The 24,942-nt window shown below is 42.4% G+C and overlaps 1 protein-coding gene across 2 annotated transcripts in view; it reads left to right on the plus strand.

Moving 5' to 3' along the window:
- The first annotated feature begins 2,361 nt into the window (after positions 1-2,361).
- FAT3 (FAT atypical cadherin 3) overlaps positions 2,362-24,942 on the plus strand; it is a 323,651-nt gene continuing 301,070 nt past the window's right edge. For both annotated transcript variants that reach the window (XM_059827150.1, XM_059827219.1), the window contains exon 1: positions 2,362-5,656. In XM_059827150.1, the coding sequence (XP_059683133.1) occupies positions 2,362-5,656 (3,295 nt within the window). The remainder of the gene's footprint in view (positions 5,657-24,942) is intronic.

Genomic DNA, 24,942 nt, shown 5'->3' on the forward strand with positions numbered 1-24,942 from the left:
ACCTGGTCCCTCACATAAACAGAGCATATTGGAGAGTTGTGCATATTTGATGTATAAACTGTATGCATTGAAATGTTATTCGTAGGACTCGCATGATACGTGCACAACAATTGAGTGCGCATATTCAGAAAAGGAACTGCCACATATAGTTCTGTGGGGATTTGCCTGTTACTTGGGAATGCAAGTCCAGGAGGTGACGTAATCTTACATTTTAATTGTGTTTTTAAGGGGTTTCCTTTGTTGTTGGTATAATAGAAAAGAAAATAAGAATGAAACAAAGCGGGGGGAGAACTGCGTGTGAAAATAAGTGTATTGAAAGATGAGTGCCTTGACAAACACTTGGGAGAATTGATCAAATTGATTAATGTGTTAAGCAATGGGATATAGACTGTGGGATCAGGAAGTTAAGTGTTTTGTGTGAACATGATAACATCAGTGCGATAAATTGATTGTCGTTAGTACTTAGAAGTGCAATAGTCATTCGGTTATATTGGAAGTGATAACTAACATGAATGCATATTCCAAAACTTGCACGCAATTTATAAATCTCCTAAGGGATGTTGAAATCATGTTGGAAATTTAAATTAACCCCTGTCATTATCGACAACTTTTCCTATCCTTTTCCACTCTATATTCTAGCTTGGAGAAAACTACGTTTTCAAGCAGCTTTTAAATGACAATGAGAACAAAGTATGTGTGCAGTGGGTCTTCCAATAATTGCCTTCTAAAATTGATTTTTATGATTTTCATGAGTAGCAGCGAATGTACTCTGTAACAAAGAAGCTTATTCACACTGCCTCCCTGTAAGCACCTGCCTAGTTTCCTCAGGCTCCTTTCCTCTCCTGTCAGTGGGAAGCAATAAGCAGGAACCTGGCTCACAGCTTCTGCAGAACCCACCAGCAACCTCCAGCCCCTGTCTCTGCTTACTCTGTCTCCGTCTCACCTCCCAATTTAGATCCCTGAAGTGAGGGACTAGGGCTATTCCCCAACAGGACTGTATGGAGGAACTCCAAATCTTCCCCAAATGGTTGTTTATTAATTGCATTTAAATATTTATATTTATAATGAGCCTTTTGAAATCAATGGAAAGACTCTCGCTGCTTTGAGGTGGCTGGAGTGGGACGGACCGGATTGAGACAAACTGCTGGCGATGGGGCCGTGTGCCTTATTTGTAGCCAAATTCTGCTTGGGTTGCCAAAGTGAAACGTGGCGTAAGCTGGAATTCACTCCATCTGAGCAAGAATGCATTTACGCTCTTGCTGGTCAGGGTGGCCCGTTGGCAGCAGGACAGGCAGTGGATTGGAGGGGGTCTTCACCTTTCTTAGGTTGGGATGGCAATAGTACCCAGCAAATGGGGCATTTATTGGACATACAGAAAAAATGTTCATCTATGTCCTCATTTAAGGTATGTTACCCGATGTATTTGGTGGAAAGTGGTGACCATAAATACAGATGCATTGTGGTACATACGCAAAGGTAGAGTTAAGTCCTACGGGCTATCTCAGCTGTGCTGTTTCCTAACCCCAGTCTTCACCTGGGAGCTTTATTGAGCAGTTTTATTTTCTTCTTGTATTTTGCCTGTTCTTAGTATCTGGGTATGTGTATGCATGTTTATATTTGTTTGCAATTGCATTTAATTAGCTATAGTTCTTCCTTAATTTTGATTTTTCTGAAGGTATCTGTAATTAAAGTACTGGCTAGGTAGTGATTTTTATGTTTTACTTGTTCTTGGTGGCTCAGATTTTATCAACCGTGGGATCTTTCTTAACTCTCCATAAAAAGACTGATAACATTTGACTATCACAGTGCTACATACATAATGAAAATACTGTTTCCTTTCCAAACGTTGGGACTAAAAATGTGTTTTCTAATGTGCTCTGAAAACAAAAAAGTTTAGGCTTGCTTGGAGCTACTGGTAAATAAAAACAGTAATTTCTTGTGTGTGGTTCATCCTCTTACATAAACTTATTCAAATGGTTGTGTCTGATTTTAATTTTTTTCACTGTGATTATTATTCTGAACTGTGTGCATGTGTGTTTAGATGTAGTAGGGTCTCATAAGGTTTTTTGTGTTAAACAAGTGTACATACATATATATATTTACGTATTATGTACATATATGTGCGCATGCATACATATTACACATGTAAAAATATAATCCAAAACTGGTGCTTGTGTGTGTATATATAGAGTTCTCCCTTTCTGTTTTGTTAAATAAGCAGTGACTAATTATTGCAAATATTTTATTTTTAATTAGAAATTTAATAAGTAATTTTGACGTGACACTTCACAGTATGGTTTTTATCTATTGATCAACTATTTCCTCTTTTCTTTGTCTGTCACAGGGTGAAAGAATGATGTGATGGAGGTGAATATGGGCCGCTGGTCAGGCTCACGGCCACCTCTGTCATGCCTTGCCCTTCTGATTATCAAGTTCCTGGCATCCATTTGCCAGGTAGTTCACGGGACCGCACCGCTTGGCTTTCACTTTACACATTCCACTTACAATGCTACAGTGTACGAGAATTCTGCAGCCAGGACCTATGTCAACAGTCAAACAAGGATGGGCATTACCTTGGCTGACCTTTCATGGGATATCAAGTACAGGATAGTGTCTGGCGATGACGAGGGCTTTTTTAAAGCAGAGGAAGTCATCATTGCTGACTTTTGCTTCCTAAGAATAAGGACTAAAGGTGGGAATTCTGCTATATTGAACAGAGAAATCCAGGACAACTATTTATTGATGGTGAAAGGCTCTGTCAGAGGAGAGGACTTGGAAGCATGGACAAAAGTGAACATCCAGGTTTTGGACATGAATGACTTAAGACCTTTGTTTTCACCAACCACGTACTCTGTCACAATAGCGGAAAGCACTCCTTTAAGGACTAGCATTGCACAGGTGACCGCAACAGATGCGGATATTGGGTCCAATGGTGAATTTTATTATTACTTCAAAAACAAAGTTGATCTCTTCTCAGTTCATCCTACAAGTGGTGTTATCTCCTTAAGTGGCCGATTAAACTACGATGAGAAAAACAGATATGATCTTGAGATTTTGGCTGTGGACCGTGGGATGAAGCTTTATGGAAACAATGGCGTAAGCAGCACTGCCAAGCTTTATGTTCACATTGAACGTATAAATGAACATGCCCCAACGATAAATGTAGTAACCCATATTCCCTTCCCATCAGACAAGGAGCCTACCTATGCAGTTGTTAACATTGACGATCTAGATGAAGGAGCCAATGGAGAAATTGAATCCGTTTCTATTGTGGCTGGAGATCCACTAGAACAGTTCTTTCTGACTAAAGAAGGTAAATGGATGAATGAGTACAAAATCAAAGAAAGAAAGCCTATTGATTGGGACAGCTTCCCGTATGGTTATAATCTGACTCTCCAAGCCAAGGACAAAGGATCTCCTCAGAAATTTTCTGCGGTCAAACTGGTCCACATTGCTAGTCCCAAGAAAGAAAGTATTCCCGTGAAGTTTGAAAAGGAAGTATATGATGTTCTGATCAGTGAATTTTCACCTCCTGGTGTGGTGGTTGCAGTAGTTAAGCTGATGCCTGAGCCACAGGGTGTGGAGTATAGAATATCTTCAAGTGAGGAAGCTGAGTATTTTAAGATCAATCCCAACACAGGCCTTATTACTACTGCTCGTCCTTTGAAAATCATTGAGAAGGACCTCTATGAATTAGAAGTATATACGAACAAAGGTGGTGATTTAAAAGCACAGGTTACTGTCAGGTTAGAAGATGCCAATGATCACACTCCAGAGTTCCAGCAGCCCTCCTACAGCCTGTTTGTCAACGAAAGTGTCCCTGTGGGGTCTAGCGTTTTGGCAGTTTCAGCAGTTGATAAAGATAGGGGAGAAAATGGATACATAACATACAGCATTGCCAGTCTGAACTCACTACCGTTTACAATAAACCAGTTTACAGGTGTTATCAGCACATCTGAAGAACTGGATTTTGAATCCTCACCAGAAAGCTATAGGTTCATTGTGAGAGCTTCTGACTGGGGTTCTCCCTACCGCCATGAAAGCGAGGTGAATGTCACCATATACATAGGCAATGTCAATGATAACAAACCCCTCTTTGAAAAAGTGGCATGTCAGGGAGTGATTTCATCTGATTTTCCCGTTGGTGGTCACATCACTGCTGTTTCTGCAATAGACATAGATGAGTTGGAGCTTGTAAAGTACAAAATAATCTCTGGAAATGAACTTGGCATTTTTTATTTAAATCCTGACTCTGGTGTCCTGCAACTTAAAAAATCTCTAATTAATTCTGGCATAAAGAACAGCATTTTTGGCCTTAAGATAACGGCAACTGATGGAGAGAACTTTGCTGATGCTATGTTTGTTAATATTTCGGTAGTTCATGGGAAAGTGTCTTCAAAGACCTTTAGCTGTAGAGAAACTAGAGTTGCTCAGAAGCTAGCGGAAAAATTACTCAAAAAGGCAAAAGCAAATGTGAAGCTGAATTTGGAAGATGGTTTTCTTGATTTTTATTCGGTGAACAGGCAGGCACCACATTTTGACAAATCCTTCCCTACTGATGTAAAGGTTTCAGAAGATCTGCCATTTGGTGCCACCATCCTGAGGATAAAAGCCTATGATGCAGACTCAGGCTTTAATGGGAGAGTAGTTTATACAATTTCTGATGGTAATGTAGATAGTTGTTTCAGCATTGACATGGAGACAGGGGTACTCAGTGTTCTAATGCCCTTGGACCGTGAAAAAACAGAGCTCTATGTCCTTAATATTACAATTTATGATTTAGGTAATCCACAGAAGTCTGCGTGGAGACTCTTGACTGTCACTGTGGAGGACGCAAATGACAACAAGCCTGTTTTTTTACAGGACAGTTACTCAGTTAATATTTTAGAAAGTACCAGTCTCGGTACAGAGATTATCCAGGTAGAAGCCAGAGATAAAGACCTAGGATCCAATGGTGAAGTGACTTACTCAGTACTGACAGACACCCAGCAATTTGCCATCAACAGTTCCACAGGAATGGTGTACGTGGCTGATCAACTAGACCGGGAATCAAAAGCAAACTACACACTGAAGATTGAGGCTAGGGACAAAGCAGAGAGTGGCCATCAGCAGTTTTCTGTTGTGCCTCTGAAGGTTTTTTTGGATGATGTCAATGATTGCTCTCCAGCCTTTATACCGTCCAGCTACAACGTGAAGGTCCTTGAGGACCTGCCAGTTGGCACTGTCATAGCTTGGTTGGAAACTCACGATCCAGATCTTGGTTTGGGAGGCCAAGTCCGTTACTCACTGGTGAACGATTACAATGGGCGGTTTGAGATAGACAAAGCGAGCGGTGCCATCCGCTTGAACAAAGAGCTCGATTACGAGAAGCAGCAGTTCTACAATCTGACTGTGCGTGCAAAGGACAAGGGGCGCCCGGTGTCCCTCTCTTCTGTTTCTTTTGTGGAAGTTGAAGTGGTGGATGTTAATGAAAATCTCTATACTCCTTATTTTCCTGACTTTGCTGTCATTGGATCTGTAAAGGAAAACTCCCGCATTGGTACAAGTGTTTTGCAAGTTGTTGCTCGAGATGAGGACTCTGGAAGGGATGGAGAGATCCAGTATTCCATCAGGGATGGCAGTGGCCTGGGGAGATTCAGCATAGATGAAGAAACCGGTGAGTTTTGTTTCTAATTTCCTTTTCCCTTCGTAGAGGTTTTTGCAAAAGCAAAGCTTAGGCATTATTGTTTTCTACCCTTAACAAGAAGTTCAGTTCTTCTTAACAGGCAAGATAAAATTATAAATAAGGATTTTCCAGGCACAGCATTGACATGATTTAATTACCTGGTTACATCCATCACTCTGTGGGTGTGAAATAATACACATTCCTTTTCAGAAGCTATGTGATGACTCCATTTAGAAAGCAGTGATAGTTATGGAATGACTTGCTTCCAGTCACTGTATTATCTGTTGATCATTGTAAATTACTCGGGTCACCTCCAGAGAGTCACAACACTCATGACTTTGAATGCAGTGTTAAACCCAATGAAAGGAAATAAGAAACATGAAACAAGAATTATTTCATCCTAAAACCTATTTGTGGTCTTGTTCTTAGTGTTGGTGGGAGTTATTTTTCATAGGAGTTAGCAGTCTGGAATGATAAGCCGTTCTGTATAATAAGCTTTCTTGTAGCATGGTGTTCATAAGTGTTGGCATGCTTGTGTAAAGGTAGAAATACAGGGAAAGATGCTAACTGTAAACCAACTGTGCTAGCTTTCCCTTGGAGGTGGTAGTATATGAACATCAATGTTAGAAAACAGTATTAATAGAGAGAAGATTTTTAAGATGTTGAATTCACTACCGTGCCACCCTATTGGAAAATGTGGAAAATACTGAGTATAAAAGGCTATCTGGTAAAACACTTAACAAGCTGGCTGTTTAAATGTCTGATAGCTGTTGGGAGTAATGGTGCAGCGATGGTACTACAAGTAGTGAGGAAATTAGAAAATATTAGTCAACAGCTTCAGAAATTATATTAAATGTGTTAGGTCTGTGGGTTTGCTGTGGTTTAAGCAGACTTTGTATGTCTTTTTCTAAAGCTTTTAATTGAGAATGTGGTATTAAAACATAAGATTAAAATGTATGTTTTGGCAAAATCAAACTGTTTAATCAAATGTCAAGCTTCTCAACTGAACATTATGAAAAACAGACGACATTACAAATGCTGTGGATCGCGTCTGAGCATAAGCAGTGAAAAATATTGTTATTCTATTTGTGCTATAGTCTCTCTGCTGCAGCTGTGCACAGATGATGCAGTCAAAACCTTGTGTCCAGAAACATCAAACTTGAGTGTCAAAAGTCAAGGAGGTCGCCTACTCCAATTTCCAAAAATGTTGAGAACTCGCATATCCTACAGTGCTAATCGCAGTTGAAGGCATTTGGGCAACGTTACTAAGGCAGTTGAACATGAATTTCAATTTTAAGCTCCTGCATTTGAAAATTTTGGCCTACCTGCTTATTCAGTAGCACCAATTTCAGCTAAATGGGTTCTTTATAAAGCAATGGGAGACTGGTCCAAATGCTGCAGCATTGGTCTGAAAATCTCAGGAGTCAACAGTTATTGAACTGAAAGGAATTGTTAGGGAGAGTAAGTTAGTGCATGTCGCTCATTAATAAATTAACCAGGGGTTTTGCCCTGTGTCTAGACTAGTAGGGATGGTAGCCTATAATACGATAGGGTCCCTGTTCAGTAAAGCACAAATCATTTTTTGGCGTGAGTGGGAACTGTAGTCAATATTCCACATTAAACATTCTTAGTTTCTTTCCAGAATTCAAATTATTTGGGGGGCCGTGGGGGGGGGGGGGGGGCGGGGGCATGAAGCCCTCAAACCACCTCCTGAACTTTAAAAATATTTTCATGAAAATGAACCAACCCTGTCACTTGTCCTGTTCCACTAAGCTGTTCCACAAGGCACTTTATAATCCAGCAGATCAAAAGACTCTTTTGGATTCTTTTTCTGCTTTCCTCAACAGTTCAGTACAACTTAAGCCTTCTTGAAACCATCTTGGGGAACACTTGGGTGTATAGCTGCACCCAGGGCGATGTGGAGAGCAGGGCTTGGGGGTTCAGGAGTTACTCCGAGTCGTGCTGTGTAACCCAAGTGCAGAATTTGACCTGCTGTGTCAAATAGGACACAACATTAATACTCTGCTATTGAACTGGTGGCAACTTAAATGCTGCTGAATGATGCATCAGCTTTCTATCTGTAGAAAAGCGCTCAAGTCACATATTGAATTAATTTACAGAGAGCTGTTTATTTACTTTTGGGGCAGTTAATTTGTCACTTTTAAACTGACCGACTATTGGCTTATGCACCGTCTCTCCTGAAATTTGTGAAGGTAAGCAGGAGTGTGAAGTACAACAAATCAATATTTTTGGCTGCTGGTTTAATGAAAAAAAGACTGCAGTATCCATTATAATCATTAGGGTATGAACTGGGCCAAATTCATCCTGACACGTGAGCAGGCTGGACTCCAAGCAAGTCTGTGCTTTCAGCAAAATTCTGCTCAAGTGCATTATTTTTATTCTTCTGCAATATTCCATCACCCCATGTGTTGAGTGAGATGTGCCTGTGCTCCCCCATGCACGTTGATACCGAGGAGGGGAAATGGCACAGACGGTTTCAAGAAGGCTTAAGTTGTACTGAACAGTTGAAGAAAACAGATAGAAAAAGAATCCAACAGCTCCACTGTAGATGTACAGAGGTGCATATAGGTGCATCTAACTCCACTGAACTTGACCTGGCTTGTGGTGTGGGTGCCACAACAGGCTGTTCTCCATTCAAGTCTGAACGGTGGTTCATGGTCAGTGAGCTTGGGAGTCTCCTCCATATTTGCCAATATGGATCTCTCTGCAAATCCTGGTGGTGTTGCAGTTTGATAAGAGATGTGCCGTGGGGCTGAGCCTGGGATTTCCTTCCCACGGCACTGTTTTTTGCCTTATGTCATAGAGAATCAGTTTTGAGGATTATCATTTGCTGTGTTACAGCATTTACTGTTAAATACTGTAGTTCATATGTGGTAGTAACCAGAAGCATAGTGAGCATTTGCCGGCTAGAAGTATTTGCTGAAGTGAAACTGTACATGTATTTGGTCCCACAGCCTTGTGAATCACTTGCAGATTTGTTTCAGTGGATTTACTTTCCTTTTGCAGGAGGCAGAGCTGGTACAAATTTGTAAATCAATAAAAACTCTCCTGAAGTAGAAGGCACGAGTTCCTGACCTCTTCCAACTTCATCCCTGGTTTCCAGCTAGTATCTTAGCCAGCAGACTACATTTCTTACGGGTTACCAACTCAAATCACGATTCATAGTTAAAAAACTGATTTAAGACTTTTCTAGAGGTTAAAAAAAAAAAAAAAGGAATTTTTTTTTTTTAATAGAGGACTCTTATTTGTTGATTCAAGCCTCAGTGGAGATTGAGTTTGTCACCAGCCTACGTGTATAGTTCAAAGTCACTGATTTTCTATCTTCACTGGCCTATGTGTTGACTGTTGGTATAAATGTCACGAGCTTGTCATTTAAGATCCCCGCACTGAGGGACGTGTAATGTGATCCTGCCATTTATGGATTCTCTTTTTCCTTCTGTCTCCTGTTCAGAACCACTTTTTTTTTTTTTTTCTTGCATCCCTCTCATTGTCTTGGACTCCTGAGATGTACTCTGTATGATGAAATACGGTCATCTACAGTCCGAACTAGTCACTGCAGGTTTTCCTTATAGTTAACAGAGAGAAACGGGCAGTTGAGAAACATGATTCATTTTACCCTAAAGTAAAAATATGAAATAAGTTGGATGAATCCTTCTCTAAAAATGTGCATTTCTCTCTGAACTATGAAAGGTCCTTGTATGACTAGCTCAGAAGTAGAGGTTTACAGTGAACACCTTGCTTTGGTCAGATGTAACCCATCTCTGTTAACTGTAAAGCAACTGTAAACAAGAATGTATGCTAGATAATATGTGTAGAGTCCTCTCTACTGGTTTGATGTTTTTAGCCTAATTTCAAGGAATTGTCTTTCAATATGAAGCCTGCACATAAATGTACTTCTAAAAATAAGAACTGGAAAGAAGGTTTCTATGAGTATAAGACATGAGAGTTGTGCAGCTAATATTTAACGAATTTTCATTTTCTGAGAATACAGTGCTGGACAGGAGCATCCCACCCTCTTTTCCATCTACAGAAAGTCATCAAGATCTGATGCTTTGACCTTATTTGTGGAAGTGGGTAGTTACCTTCCCCTTACGCAACTCAGGGGCTATGGAGAAGCTCGAGCCATTTCTTCGTCTCTAGTACCGCTTCCCATCTGGTGCGTTCCTCCATACTCCTCGCCAGTCTGCTAACTGCAGTTCCTTAGAAGAGAAGTGTGTAAAAAAAATCCTCCATATTTCCAGGTGGTTGTAACACAAAATGATCAGAGATCTGTTAAAGATTTTTGTGGGATGACAGTGTGCTTTGAGTTTTCATGCTAGTGACAGCTCTAATAGATATACCTAGTCTTGTGCAAGTGGTCTGCTAGAGGTCCTCTACTGCCTTCATAAAACCCTGGATTTTCTCAGCTCTGGTAGGTACACCCTCATAGGGCTGATGCAACAGCAGAGTGGTGTATTTTTGCTGTCTCGGGAGCTGGTGGAGGCTCCAGCAAATGCATTTGGGTTTATGATACCACCTACCTTGGGTGACTAATTGCCATCTAGCAGTGCATCTATTCTGGCTGCAGTGGGGACTTGGACAACTCGCAGGACTTCCTGACTTCTCGAAAGGTTGAGTTAGATGAGATCAGTCCTAGCCTAAATGCTGACATCTTCCTTCTCATTTTTTAATGATTTGTGGTTCAGCTAAACAGCATTTTTGACTCAAGCTCCACTTTTTAGTCTGGCATGTGTTTCTACTCTGCACACAGTTGATGTAACCGCCTGGCACTCGAAGAGTTTCTATATTTACCCCTACGCTTCCCATGGATGTACTAGTAATAGCAAATGAACGAAATGAGTTCTAGAGGAGCAGAGAGACTAGACACGCTCACCATCTTCTGCTGCAGGGAATTCTGTAGGCTTGATCAGAGTTGGTGCAGCAGTGCCCCAGGATGCAAGAAATTACTAACTCCACTGCACAGGTGGAAGAACTGAAGTAGTAAGTCTTTTGCTGCTTCTGAGGAAAGCATCGAAACATCTTCTTAAGTCCCGTTGAAATTGAACATGGAGATAAAATAGTGGTATTAATGAAATGCTTAGGGGATCTTTAACATTCTTGCAAAGCCCATAAGCATGGACTTAAGCAATGCTTTCAAAACTTACTAACCTCATTTCGTAAGGTTATTCAGGAGTCTGAGTCCCCTGATTTTCATTGGGACTTTACATTTAGGCATTAGCTGGCATTAATTTCCGCCCCTGTAGAGGCCTCCTGATACGAACGCAAGCTGGAGCTTTAACTTGTTATCTTTAGGTGTTTTCAGCCCTGAAATTCAAATGAATAAGCCAAGCCTGTCTTTCATGGTGCTGAAATCTTAAAGATACTATTAAGTGGAGGTGGAGTTCAAATTATTACAGACTCCATGGATTTATTTATGGTGCTAAGGATAGCAGTCTGGTCTTCTATTTTGATACCATTTAAGGTACCTCAAGAGTGTTAGAAATTCTTGACAAACTGTGGCTAGAGTCTAAAAAGAAGCCAGTCAGTGTTGGAAACCCTAATCATGGCTTCAAACGATTAATAATGGAAACTAGAAACACCAGATTATATAGTTTACAATAAAACAGACCTGCCTGCACTGTTATATCTGTCTGGCAGAAGGGAATAAATTTATTGCTTGAGACTCTTTGCATCTTGACGCCGTCTTCTAAAATAATTTTCACTTATTGTGTATGCAAGTTGAAGGATACTTTCATTTATTACAATTTGAGTGGTCTGATAAATATTTATGTGGGACCATTACTAGCATTTCCTTGAAACAAAATCAAGTAAAAATGAAAATGGTTTGTGAAACGTGATTTTTTTTTTTTTCCCCTGGCTTGTTTAATTTTATGAAAGCGCGTAGGAGCTAGTGGGTAAATCTGGGCAGACTCACTTGCAGAATTGAATTCATTGTAGACTTTTGAGGCATTAGTATTACATATGTTCTTCATTTTCCTGGTGAGTGTAGGCAAATTTCATTGCCCAGAGCCAGTATTTTGGAGCCACCTAATTATCCCAGGCTTCTAAAACCTGTTTTCAAAGTAACTTCAGGCCACACAACAAGAAACGTGCCAGTGGGTGTTGCTGGGAGGTGGCTCAGGAAAGGGGGACGCTCATGGGGGAGGCACTTGCAGGCGCCACTCAGGACTGGAGATCATCGGTCCTCAGCCTGTCTGCGATGGCTCTGCTGAGCAGCCTCCCTGGGAAGGAGTGTGCCAGACGGATCACAGAGCGCGGTCCTGGCCAAAATCTGGTCTGTCATCCTGTATCTGTGTCAGGCAGGAATAAAGCATTCCTGGGAACAGCTATTTCTGAGTCTGCGGTACTGTGTTATCGTTGTTCTGTGAGTTATCTCTGGCAGCTTTTAATAGTGCAAGCTTTCCTTCATTTATGATTTCCATTTTTAGGAAAGTAATTGTTAACATTTTTCTTTTTCTTTAAAATTAGTTGTGGTGGAAAAACAAGGGTTTTTGATAAATTCCGTGTCTGTGTGTTTGTAATTTCCCTGTCATTTGTAGCTGTAAATTAGTAAAGGAACAAGGCTTGTCTTGGTCTTACTAGAGCGAATTTGTTTAAGTTTTTCGTTAATAATATGAACCCTAAAACAATGCATCAGCTTACCAAAATATTTACTTTAAAGGGCCCTTAGTATCATTCTGACATACTTTGAAAGTTTCCTAAGTGAGGCCACTTGTGCAGAGTTGTTCCATTCATGCTGTTCGGCTCTTTTGGCTTTGTACCCCATAAAACAGCTCACGATGTATAATTTTTATAGCTAGATGTAATTTGCATGTTTTCCCTTCTTTGGAAAATGTTTAGGGAATCTCCTTTATTATTCAGGATGCTCCTGGTGGTAGGCCATTTCGTCTCAATCTCCAAGTAATTTATTTTATTAATAAATAAATGTGCAGTTTGTATTTCCTCCTAGCTGTCACCTTTATCACCCTTGAGATTTGTCTCCAAGAGTATTTTGTATTATCGTGTGTTCTGTTATTCTCTCCCTTAGTGTGTAAGCCCAGAAGTGACCCCTACGTTATCCTGTGCATCACAGCCCATTAAATTATACGCAGGTGCTCCTGCAGAAAGCTTATGCCCAAAGCGTCAGCCATGGGACCAAGCTGCAAAGTAGTCAGTTGATACTAGAGGAAAATTGACTTCCAGTGTCTGGTGTTCAGGCTAAGCATCTGAGCACCAGTTTTATCCTGGCATCATTTCAGACCATGATCTGCCTTTCCATGTGAGCAATTCATGGTAGTTCAGAGGAAACTGGAGAAAAATCCGTTTTAGCTCTTCCAAGGCACCAATGGAAACCCGGGGGAGGTGAGAAGTAATGTTGTTAATGCAAAACTGCAAGCTTATGAGCATGTGGAGGGCAATGGGAGCAGTCCTGTCCTTCTGCGACGTACAGAGGGGGATGTTTCAACAGTGTCTAAGAATACGTGGAGCCACTGTGGTGTACTGCCTAATCCTTTCCTGAAACAAGTCCAAGAGAGAGGAATGTCCAGTGGCCAATAAAACAGAGGACACGTCCTGCCGTCCGACCCTTGCAGCAGGTTGTGTGGCTTTTTAGGGAGCAGTAGGACTGGACAGAGTTAATAAGGAATTTGTGGGGGTGGTTTGGAGCAGAGGCAGGTGGTAACACCAGACCAATCAAAAATACAAGTCCACATATCTCTTCCCCTGCTTCAGTACATAGGCTCCAGGATTTACCTTGGAAGCTGGATTAAAGGGTGCTTTTTAGGAAGCTGTTTGCAGTTCAAGGACTACAAGTAATGGCGAATCAGGCACGTGCTTGGAAAGCTCTTTCAATCTTTCATTGCTCTCATGGCTAAAAAGTTGTGTCATGTTTTAAGGCTGTTTGGCTAGTTTTGGTGTTCAAGTCTTGGAACTTGTCAGGTCTTTGCCAGCGAGGTAAAAATAGAATAAAAAAAAAATCCTTCCACTGTCAGGTGTCTCTCTATTCATACCTATGTGTTTACCTGAAAATAGATGTTTGGAGATGAGCTTCTATTGCTCACAGAACAGATTCTTTTAATCTGTAGTCTGCTGTTTAATGTAAACATCTTTATTACATTTTATACACTTATGGTGTCTTATTAGCATTGAAGTGTTGCCAATAAGAAATAACTGAGAGAAAGCCAAACTGAGTGCATGTGGGGAGGGAGTTTTCATTGCAGTTGGTTTGCATTAGGCGTTCGCACTAACAAATTTTGTTTCTCAGAGTTGAGTTTTCCACTGGCATCAACATAATCTTTTTGCCCGTGCCCGACAAAAAAGGGGTAGATCCATTTAGTTGTGGTTAGGAGTTTGTCACATCTTTCTCTTTGTCTGGGGATGTTTTGAGGACAGCTCTGCAGGCTCTGTGCCTCCAGTGTTTTGCAGAGCACGGGGCAAGGACATGGTGTGGGAAGCTGCATGATCTCTGACTGCCGGCTGGGCCCTGGGCTGCCCTCCCTGGCACCGTAATAGGTGACATGGGGATTAAGCTGGACACGTAACATGGGGCAGTGTTCATCTCGTATGGCTTCGCTCCCCTGGTTGAATATCTCATGCAGGTTGCAGATGAACATCTCAGTAGGACACGTAACATGGGGCAGTGTTCATCTCGTATGGCTTCGCTCCCCTGGTTGAATATCTCATGCAGGTTGCAGATGAACATCTCAGTAGGACGCGTAACATGGGGCAGTGTTCATCTCGTATGGCTTCGCTCCCCTGGTTGAATATCTCATGCAGGTTGCAGATGAACATCTCAGTAGGACGCGTAACATGGGGCAGTGTTCATCTCGTATGGCTTCGCTCCCCTGGTTGAATATCTCATGCAGGTTGCAGATGAACATCTCAGTAGGACACGTAACATGGGGCAGTGTTCATCTCGTATGGCTTCGCTCCCCTGGTTGAATATCTCATGCAGGTTGCAGATGAACATCTCAGTAGGACACGTAACATGGGGCAGTGTTCATCTCGTATGGCTTCGCTCCCCTGGTTAAATATCTCATGCAGGTTGCAGATGAACATGTTGCTCAGCTAAGGTGAGATGCGTCCTACTCCAGGTGGGGAAATGTGGTCAGGTGGGTCCTGCCCATGGTACCTGCCCTCTGCTTGGGCAAGTCCTGCTGTGGTGTACCATGGGAACGGGAAGTGTATGAAGGTGTAGGACAGTGCTTGGTTTCCTCTGTGCTCTCTGCATCAGGGGAACGGGAAAGGAAACGGGGAGCGTGGGTCTGCAGAGAGCTGTGCTACCCTCCAGCGCATCCCCCCGTCTAAATGCCTGAGGACATAAGAATGTGCTGGCGAGCTTACCGGCCCCTCCATTTAGACACACATGCTGTTTTTTTTGCTCTTGGATGCCTGTACCATGTCCTGTAGATAGTAAACACACAACATCTTTATAGCCAGCTACGCCTCAACTTTGCTGGTGACAGTCTGGTTACCACAACCCCCCCTTGAGAGGGAGGCAGCTGGAAGCTGCTTCTCTTAGGAAATGCTTTTCAGGTACTTTGATGATATTTTCGTCTTGGAGTTGAGCAAAATATTCTCACTGTACATGTAGAAGCGGCAGTTCTCTGAGGTGACAGACCGCAGAGACGTGCAGCTCTGGGGCTAAGGAGATGCTGAGGTTTGGGTCTGGCTGGAGCTGGGTGGCTGCTTCTGCCAGTGAAAATCAGTTTTTAGTCAGAAACCTGAGCTCGTGGCCATTAGCACTGATGAATAATCATCCTAGTGACTATAAGGAATGAAATTAAACTTCCCTGCTTTAATTTCTGTCAGGACTAATTATGAAGAAGTGTTTACATTGCCCTGAGAGTAATCTGATCGTATGTGGTTTCAATAGCTCTCTGCTTCCGCAGCGCGATGGCTAGATCTGCCCATCTTTCACAATTGAAGCCTTTGGTTTTTCCGTTTTACTAAAATTTGCATAGCAAATTCATTTCTGATTTTAGATTATTGCAGCCCATAATGAATTATATACATAATTATTTAGGGATTTTTCCTCTTACTTCATTTGAAAGTTTTACTGAGAATACATTTTCTGGAAATGTAACTTTACACATAGGTCATTAAAATAGTTTTGCTTCTCACCACTGGTTCAGTTCATAAGGTAAAGATTTTGCAAAAAGAAAACACCAAACCCCAACTGTGAATCAGTTAAATTTTTAATAACTTTTTTCCCAAAAGCTTTATTTTTATGAGAAAATAACTATGGGATTTAATTAAATTTACCAGAATACTTCACAGTCCCAGAACACCTTTCATCAAAAGTACACAAATTATTTTTTACATTTTAATGAAGGAAGCTCTTTGATGTACAGCGTTTATGTAGTTTCCCATTTTACTGAAAGGGTGTGAGAGGTGTAGATAAGTTAATAGTTTGATTCTTTTCCTTTGGTGGGGGAAGACTGACACTGTAGAAATTCATTAAAATCAGTGGGAACTTGAGGTGTTCAGCATCTCTGCGATGAAGCTGTACTTGGCCATAGCATACAGTGGTGGATGGGACAGATTTTTCCAACTCCCAGTGTGTCTTTCCATGCAAGACCACCCTTCTTACACTATATGGGACCTTGGAGCTGGTTTTGAAAGGACTGGGTTTTATTGTTTCTTCTTGAGATGGTCTTTAAGGATGAATTGGTTGGCGCTGCACTACTTCTATTGGCTCTATGAGGTGGCGTTTATTAACTTGCCTGAATTATCATTAAGCAGTAACACTGAGGTGATGGCAGATCACAGTCCAAGCCATCATCAGTGATTAACGCAGCTTCCTCTGGGATGATAACCTTGTATTTTGCTGTTGCGGGGAGAGCACTGGGTAGTGGTGAGCACCAGCAGCGTGACCCAGTCCAGGGACAGCCGGAGTCCTGGGCTGCCCGTGGTGACTCCCAGGGCTGCCGGCAGCCAGAGGGGAATCGGAGCGAAACCTCAACAGGACTTTGGGCTGATTCTTCTGGGCGGCGCTGGGTGCTCTGAGCAGCTGCAGGTCCTTCCCAGGGATGGGGCAGCCTCCCTCGCTTTAACCTTTCCCAGCACCGCTCTGCAGAGACACCTGCCTCATCCTTCTCCTGAAGGAAATCATGAATACAGCAGATTCAGCCCATTTGAGCTACTTCCGTTAAAGCCTCACAAACTTTTAATGTGTGATTTTTATTTTTTTTTCCCCCCTCCCTCAGTACCAGGGATGGGGAAGTGTGTTCTGTGCCTTCAGTACCTACGTGCAGAGCAAATTAATGGTGTGTCTTCATCTCTGCGACGAGCAGTTACACCAGCCATTTGCTAATGAGATGAGGTGCTTTTTGTGAGTGTGTGGCTCCTTTGCATCCTAGTGTGGCTCTACTTTTAATGAGATATCATCCTTTTAGGAACATGCATTTCAGTGTGGACAGAAAGCTGCTTCTGAGGTGCAAAGCATCCTTCTGGAGAAAGGCAAAATAATCAAAAGGAAGACTGTGCCTATGGTGACATTTGTGGAGGAGATGGGGACTGTTTATGAGGCAGGAACAGGACTGGCATTTAGCTGTGCTGGCTAAAGGGTAAATGGCAAAATCTGTTTGATAAATGTGACCTAATGAATTTAGGACTGCTGACTCTAGAGTTTGGACCCCCATCAATTTATTGTCAAAACCCATTGCTGCTTACCTCTAAAGATGGAAGGTAATCTCTAAATTATATCTGAATTATCTGAATCATAATGATTGAATTTGTTGATGCTGGAAGTGGGAAAAAAACCATTCTACTGGTGGCTGGCTGTAGCCATTGCTGTGATGCAAGGTGCTGTACTCCTATACGGTTAGGAGTGCGGAAGGGTTCGTGTTGTCTTCATGTAAACTTACAAGTGTTTGAAACTTTTTGCATAATTTCAGCTCTTTCATGGGGTTTTCCTTTAATTGCTTAATCTTTCATAATGAACATTAATCTGTCACTGGCAAAGATAAAATCTAGCTAATTCTCAGAAAATCTGTTTTTTTCTCTCTGTACCCACAAATTAAAACTCCTCTGATAGTAGTTGGAAGCTCTGTTAGACATTGAATGGGTCAGAAATAACTGTCTGGTCACAGGGAGGGTAACCGTGCTGCTTTACGCTATTGATCATAATCCAGTCTACTTTGACAAGAGGGTTTCAACTCCTGGAATGTCCTTGGAGGGGATGGGAATGTCTGGCAAAGGAGCCGTGATCCCCTTCCCCGGGTCACCTAGGTCCAGGAGATACTGTCTTCCCCAGTGTGGTTCCTGAAGGTCTGGTCTACACATTAAAAACAGCTTTTTCTGGATTAACTTGAATTGCTTGTGAAGAATCCCATCTTTGCAGTACAATAAGGCTGTGATTCCCAGCTCCCTTTAACCTGTTCTGACCGTGATAAAGGCAGCCCATTCCTGGTCCAGACTGCTGCTTTCTGCCACCTCCCTGCAATGGCTATTTTTTCACATAGCCACTTGTTGATGAGCCAGTTCAAGAGGGCGATCAGAGGAAAACTCAACTGTTCTGGAGAAAAGAAGTAAGAGGATCAGTTCCCTGATTTTATGGGCCCTGCAAACCCTAGGCATTTTGGTGGAGGTAGAGAAGGGAGATCCGGTATAAAGTTAAAGGTTGGGTTGCCCTTTTGATGCTTGTGTGATCTTATGCTGGATTAATATGACTGTGACCCCATGGGTTTGAAAGCATCCACGCAAGGAGTTGCACTGGTATAGCTCATGTCATTAAAATTTATACTGAGCCATATATAGACATTTACGACTTGTCCATATAGCAAATTTGTAACTCCCTGTTTTGTAGAGGTTGCTCGATGGAAAGTCATCCTGATAAACCAGAAGTGATTTTAGCAGGATGGAGGAATTGCTCGGAAATAACGGGGCGAGAGCTGCTGCTTTGTCCTGGCTTTGGTGTGGAAGCAGCAGTTGTGACGGAGCGAGCAGGATGTGTGCTAACACGGGGATTCGGTGTGTTAGCTGATTAGGATGCTGATTTGCTACGTGGCGTTTGTGGTGTGGGCCCCTGAGCCTCGAGCTGAAATCACAAGTCAGAGCAACTATCAGATGGATAAAGCTGCTTACTATATGTTACAGAGAGAGATAAAATCCCTCTGGCAGTGCGACTAACCTTTTCATGCCTCACTTTACCTGTCTGTACAATAAGTCTAATGATCATCACATTGTCAAAGGCATTTTTGTGCCAGTTGTGAATCTCGCATGATTAATGGCTTTAAAATGCTGTGAGTGATTTTGATGGAAACAAGTATCAAAATGCATTGCAGCGGTTGTGTGTAAGGCAGTCACTTGGTGTTTGGAGTTGGAGGGTGTTAAAGGCAAAGTCCCTTCAGGAGTCACTTCTTTCCCAGTCTAATCTCCAAGGAGAACTATAGCATCATAGTGACCTATTTAAGCTAGCGTATTTATTCCAAATAATTAACTATAGAAATGTTACACTGACTGCACTGGACATATCCAACGGCCGTGTGCTCAGGTTGCCCGACTGTTCCTTTCAGCCTTCCGGGGCTGAATGATGCTCCAAAACCTGTCTTACTGCAGTGCTGGGTGGAAACAAAATAGAAAATAAATTTCGGGATTAAACGAGACGAATCCTTACCGTTGCTCCTTGCCAACCATAACTGCCATGCCTCCGTTTGCCCTGGCCAAGGGACTGGCTGTAGCTCCATGCTGCAACTAGTCCTATGACACATCATTTTAAGGGGGTAAAAAATGAAGCTACAGTATTTTTTTATCTATTCTTGCCAGTTGGGGAGCTGATGGCCAGAGGTGGAAAGGGCTGTTGGACATTCCCCTTCATAAAACATTCTTTGTAAGAAACAATGGGAGACCATTTTTGGTGGACTTGGGAGTTTTTGGAGGAGTTGCGCTCCTGCCTCTCGGGCGCTGGGGGAAAAAGCTGCTTGGGTGTTCCTGAGCCAGATAATGCTTCCTGTGATACCGTAAATAATTTATCGAGGGTGTGGGGTGAGATGGGGCTCCACTACTAACCGGATCCAGAGGTTTCATGCCGGTTTATCCCCCGGATAGCGGGAGGACCTCCAGCCCTGCACAGCCGGCGGCGTGCCCGAGCTGTGAGCTGCTCGCCAGCAGTGCCGGTCACCCCCGGCTGCAGGACAGCCGATGGCAGAGCACACCCGCAATGCGCTGCCTCTGCGTCCGTGCCGTGGTTTGATGCACGCAACGTGAGCCTAGAAAGGTGGGAAGGCTGTAGGCGAGGGCGAGGCATGCCAGGAGCTCAGTCGGTGCTCTGTCTTCATTTACCTTAATAAATAGTTTCGGCAGCTGCTAGCTAACCTGCCTGCTTAGAGTAATTGCCATGTCAGTAAAGAGCCCTGCCATGGTGTCCTTGTTTTAAATCTAGTACGAGGCTCACCAGAGAGGTGACAGGAATTAATCTGAGCAACTAATTCCCGGTTTTGGGCTTGGAGCCAGGCGGTTCAAGGCAGCACGCAGAAGCCGGTGAAGCAGATGAATGCTGCCTGCAGCACGTGATATTTTGGCTCAGAAATGTGCTGAAGGAACGTGTCTAGCATGGCTTCACTGCCTTGCCAAACCGTTTGCTGTGTTATGTGGCATAAAAGACGGCAGTAGTTCTTTTAGGGAAAGATGCTCCGCCGTCTCGTATTCCTCCCATGTTTCCACTCTGTTTCAATAACCTTATTGAATTTTACCCCACAATCAGAGCTGCGGACCTCTCCTTTCTTTCATGTGATGCTTGACCTTCTCTGTTCTTGTTGGATTTTTTTGGTTTTATTTTGTTGGGTTTTTTTACTTCAGTGTGTGAAAGTGTCTTCCTTCCCAGTACAATCTAAATTTAAAGCTATTTCCCATCAACCCCCCTGTTGTCTCCACATTGCAGTACTTCAACTCCAGAACCTTTTTTTTTTTTTTTTTTTTTCAGCTTTTCACTAATCTGTAACTAAAGCACAGAGCTGGAAAACTTCCTAAAGATTTCAGGAATCTATTTCTTACCATGGTGGGGAATAATCTCATCTGCCAGTCTCACAGCCTGACCTGGCTGTGCAGGGTTAGGGCTCGGTAGTGCAGAAAAGGAGTTTTTATTTAATGGAAGTGCCTAAGGACAAGGCAAACACAAAGATTAGTGATGGTATGGCCTTGGTTGAGTTGCTTGATGTCACTGAAGTTAATTTATTTATTGAATTATGTGTTCTAAAGATGTGGAAGCCTTGGGATGGAAGATATTACAAAGACATTAAAGAATTATTAAACTACATGGCAATAAAATGCCTTTCCCTGTCCCTAATCATTCATATATTGTCCTTTTTTTTTTGTGAAAATGGCTTTGTGTTTCTAATCAGCCGGTAAGGAAGTAGGTCTCTAGGTAGTGATATTGCTAATGGTGATAAGCAAAGGCAGCACGGGGAGGGAATGCACGCTGAAGGTAATGTTCCCTGGTCCTTGTCAGCAGCCTCCGTTTTGACTTTTTCGTTTGTGGTGGTGATGAGCAATGTTGAGTGTCTCCTGGGCAGCATATTGCCTGTGTGGTGTGATTTATGGAGCACTATTTTAGAGAAGCCGCAATATTCTGCTTCGTTCTGAAGAGAGCTTTAAAAACATACAAAAGTTGGGAAAATATTATCTGTCTTTTAAAAACAAGATTCATGAACAGATGTATATATCTATTCTGTCACCGTACAGATGGGCAGAAAATGTTTAGTTGTCATGGCAGCGAAATGTACAGTACCGCAGATGAAAAAAAAAAAAAAAACAGATAAAAAGCAGTGTCTTGCCAGTTGTTATACCATTGCAGCAGCTGCTGAATTTGAGTTTTATTGTCCTGAAACTTCAACTCAAAATCCTCCAGACCATGTTTCTTATCAGCGGCACTATCTGCGTCCTGTAACCTTCCTGTGATTTGCCTTCACAGATCTTTACCCTGGGAGGCATCGGCATTTTCATCTCTAGTTATTTATTTAGATATAGTTTCTCTCTGGAATGGGAACTGGCCAGTAAGCAGTAGATGGGTATCTCAGTTCCCATGAATAAACTCCTAGATGAATTAACTTTTCTATTTTGTTGTTAATTGAGATTTCCATATTTCTGAGTGTGATGGGTTACACCCTTGATGTTAGGGTGGAGTAGGAACTATTTAGGCCATAATCAAAATTCCTGTATGTCTGTATATAAAATGAGCAGACCTACCTACATGTTTAGACCGAAGTAAAACATATACAGTATCCTTTATATTACATTACATACTTTTTGCTAGATAATATTGACAATGTTTTTTAAATCTCACGTTTTGCTATCTTGAGTTTTATTTTCCCCACTGCAGATATTTGGAAACAAAACTATAAAACTTCTTTGTGTTTCATTTTCTGCTCTCCTAGGCACGATGTGGCAGAGCGGCTGTAGATCACTACACTGCATGGCCATGTTTTAACTCTCCTTTCAATTGCTTAATTAAATTTACAAAGAAATAGTGTAGTGTATTTGTATTATTGATCGGGATATTCTGCTCTGAACAAACTGTCCGGACAAATGAAATGAGACAATTCAGAGGGCTGTTTTGTGGTGGTGGTTGGGAAAGCGCGGGGTGCGTTGCCCACCAGCACGGGGTCAGGTCCTGCTGAGCACCTGCAGCCCGGAGGGCTCAGGCCATTGCAGTGATGGAGCTTGAGGGAAGCCTTGGTCCCTCCATAACGTCCGAAATGGGGGTACAAGCACCCGTCGGGTCTGCGCCCTTGCCGGTGCAGGGTGCTGCTGTTTCACCTGGGGCACAAGTACGAGGTATGTGCTAATATCAGCGGGAATTGCAATACTTGCCAATGGGCACATGAGGGGATAGTAGCAATTAAGTAATTGTCTGTAGTAAACTCAGAGCCATCATCAAAATTGCTTCTATTGCCGTGTCTTGCTGGATGGTCTTAAACTGATTTTTAAACTGTTTTCCAAAGAAAGGGAAGTGGGAGTTTTATCTTCCACCTGACTTGACTTCTGGTTGCTGGTACCAGTTATCTGCTCTGTGGGTTTTGTGTAATATTGTGAATGTTTAGGGTGCATCCTCTTGGTTACTGCAAATGAGGTGTAGCCATTTCCATTTAAATGACCTTTTTTTTTTTTCCTTAGCTGCTTGAAGCAGTGTTTCATTTTTGGAATAAATAAAAAGAATGCCAGGCTCTCTGAAGGTCAAAACTGTTTACAGAGCTGTTCCCTGCTTGGCTTTTGTTTTCTCAAAAAAAGAAAAAAATTAAACTGGGATTTCTGGGATTTTAGGATTAGTTAATGTATTTACCCAGCCTTTAAAAGGTAATTTTCATGGGATAGAAAGATATTGTTTACAATGTGTATAAAAAGATTAAAAGGAATTAATTTAATTGTGTAAGACTATTAAGTAATCTTCTGCCTTCTGCTGTGAACCTATCATACCTTCAGCTGTGTTTCACTTTCTACTTCTTCTTAATCTTCAATTAACTTGAAAGCTTTCTCCCATTTTTTAATTCCATCTCTTATTCCCTTCCAAAGCCTTCTCCAGCAAATTCATACATACCCCGGGATGTCCTCTCCACCTGTCTATCCGTCATGGGTTTTCTTATTGTCCCTGTCACTAGCATGGGGCCCTGATTCAGCTAAGTGCTTTTAACGCAATGAAGCCGGTGGGATTTGAATATCTGTCTGAGTGTTTTGGAGTGGGATTAGCTTTACTGAACTCAGCCCTTTATGAAAGCAATGTTTCAGTCTGTGTAGCAATGTGTAGATGGAGAGCTGAGCCAGAGAGACGATCCCGCTGAGAAGAAAGATGTGCTTGCAACCACTGAATACTGAGGAGCCTTCTGTCAGTATGGTTTAGGCTTTTAAATTCCTCTGTTAATCCAAATGCCTATTGCCAGAGTTCAAATCCAGTGAACCGGTCGCAGAACTGGCCTGTCCTCCTGGGTCTGTCTTCTGCTCTTCACCACACAATCTTGTTCCTACCTAAGGAAGAGAAGTTGACTGAGCATGGGGGACAGAAGTTAGTGGCCAGCCTTGCCTTCATGTAAATGCCAGTGTTTTAATTTACATCACCTAACAAGAAAATGTCCTCACTGAGGATGATTTCTCTTTCCCACGTCATCTCCTCCTCCTTCCGCAGCTGCTGTTTGTTTCTTCTCTTTCCTTTGCATGATCCTTAAGTCTTTACTCCTTGTATACAATGGGCCAGCACTGTGATGTCTTCTGCCTTTACTCACAAAACAAGACCAATAAATCTTTGCGTTGAATTGCTGCCGGACCCTTGCATTGTCTCTTCTCCTGAAGACTGGAGGTTTCTCCTCCCAGGGTGCAGATGGAGTGGTAGCTCCCCCTGAAAGGGTCTCGCCCTGCACGGACCCAGAGTCTCCTCTTTCTTTTATTAACCTCAGCCTTATTGTGCTGCTGCTGTTCTTCAGAGTAGCCCATGTAACGAAGGAGCACAAGTGCTGCTGAAAGTCAGATTTCCTCAATCTTTTTTTTGGCAGGTTTGAAAACCCAACTTTGTTTCTATATGGGTAGTAAGGCCAAGAGCCACAAGAACATCAATGTCCTCATGGTTTCCTACATGCCTAATTTGGTGTGTTTCTGGGTCAGAATTTGTGTTTGAACTTACTAGGACTAAGAACTTTACTGAGCTTCGTCCTAATTTTGCCCAGCAGTAGCTGGCACGTGCTCTACCTCTGCCAGTGGAAGAGTTCCCCCAACAGAGCGCAGCTCATTTTTCACAGGTGTCTGCTGTGGCTCTTGCTCTGTTTGAAGTGCGGCGGACTTCAGAAGTATGCTAGAAAATTTGAACTGTTATTTTTCTCTCCGGGTGCATATCACTCATGTGATCACTTGGTCTGATCTTCTGGGTGCGTGCTAGAGCTCGCTGCCTTCTTAAAAATGTGCATGCGGTGTGGAAAGATTCATGGATATGAGCCCTTGCTAGTTCACAACCGGTAAATGAGCTAATGATGATACATCTTCCCCTCCCTGCTGCACTCAGAATTTTTATTACAAGGCCAGTGTCATTTGTTTTCATCTCTTGCAAATCCTCCCTACATCCTTCCCCATCCTGATCATTTCTCCTGAAAAACACCGACTGCGGTGACCTCCATTTGACTACGAAATTGAAGCACTAATCAGCAGGGCTGATATCTGTGAGGTTTTGTAAGTGTTGTATAGTACAGACCCCTTTCTAGCTACATTAGACCCGAAAAAGCAACGCTTACATTTTTAAGCAGTACAGAGCCAGATATTTCCTTATACGTGCACTTTTGTCTCAGCATCAACATCCCTTC

The sequence above is a fragment of the Gavia stellata genome, chromosome 1 (assembly GCF_030936135.1).
Source record: "Gavia stellata isolate bGavSte3 chromosome 1, bGavSte3.hap2, whole genome shotgun sequence".
NCBI lineage: Eukaryota > Metazoa > Chordata > Aves > Gaviiformes > Gaviidae > Gavia > Gavia stellata.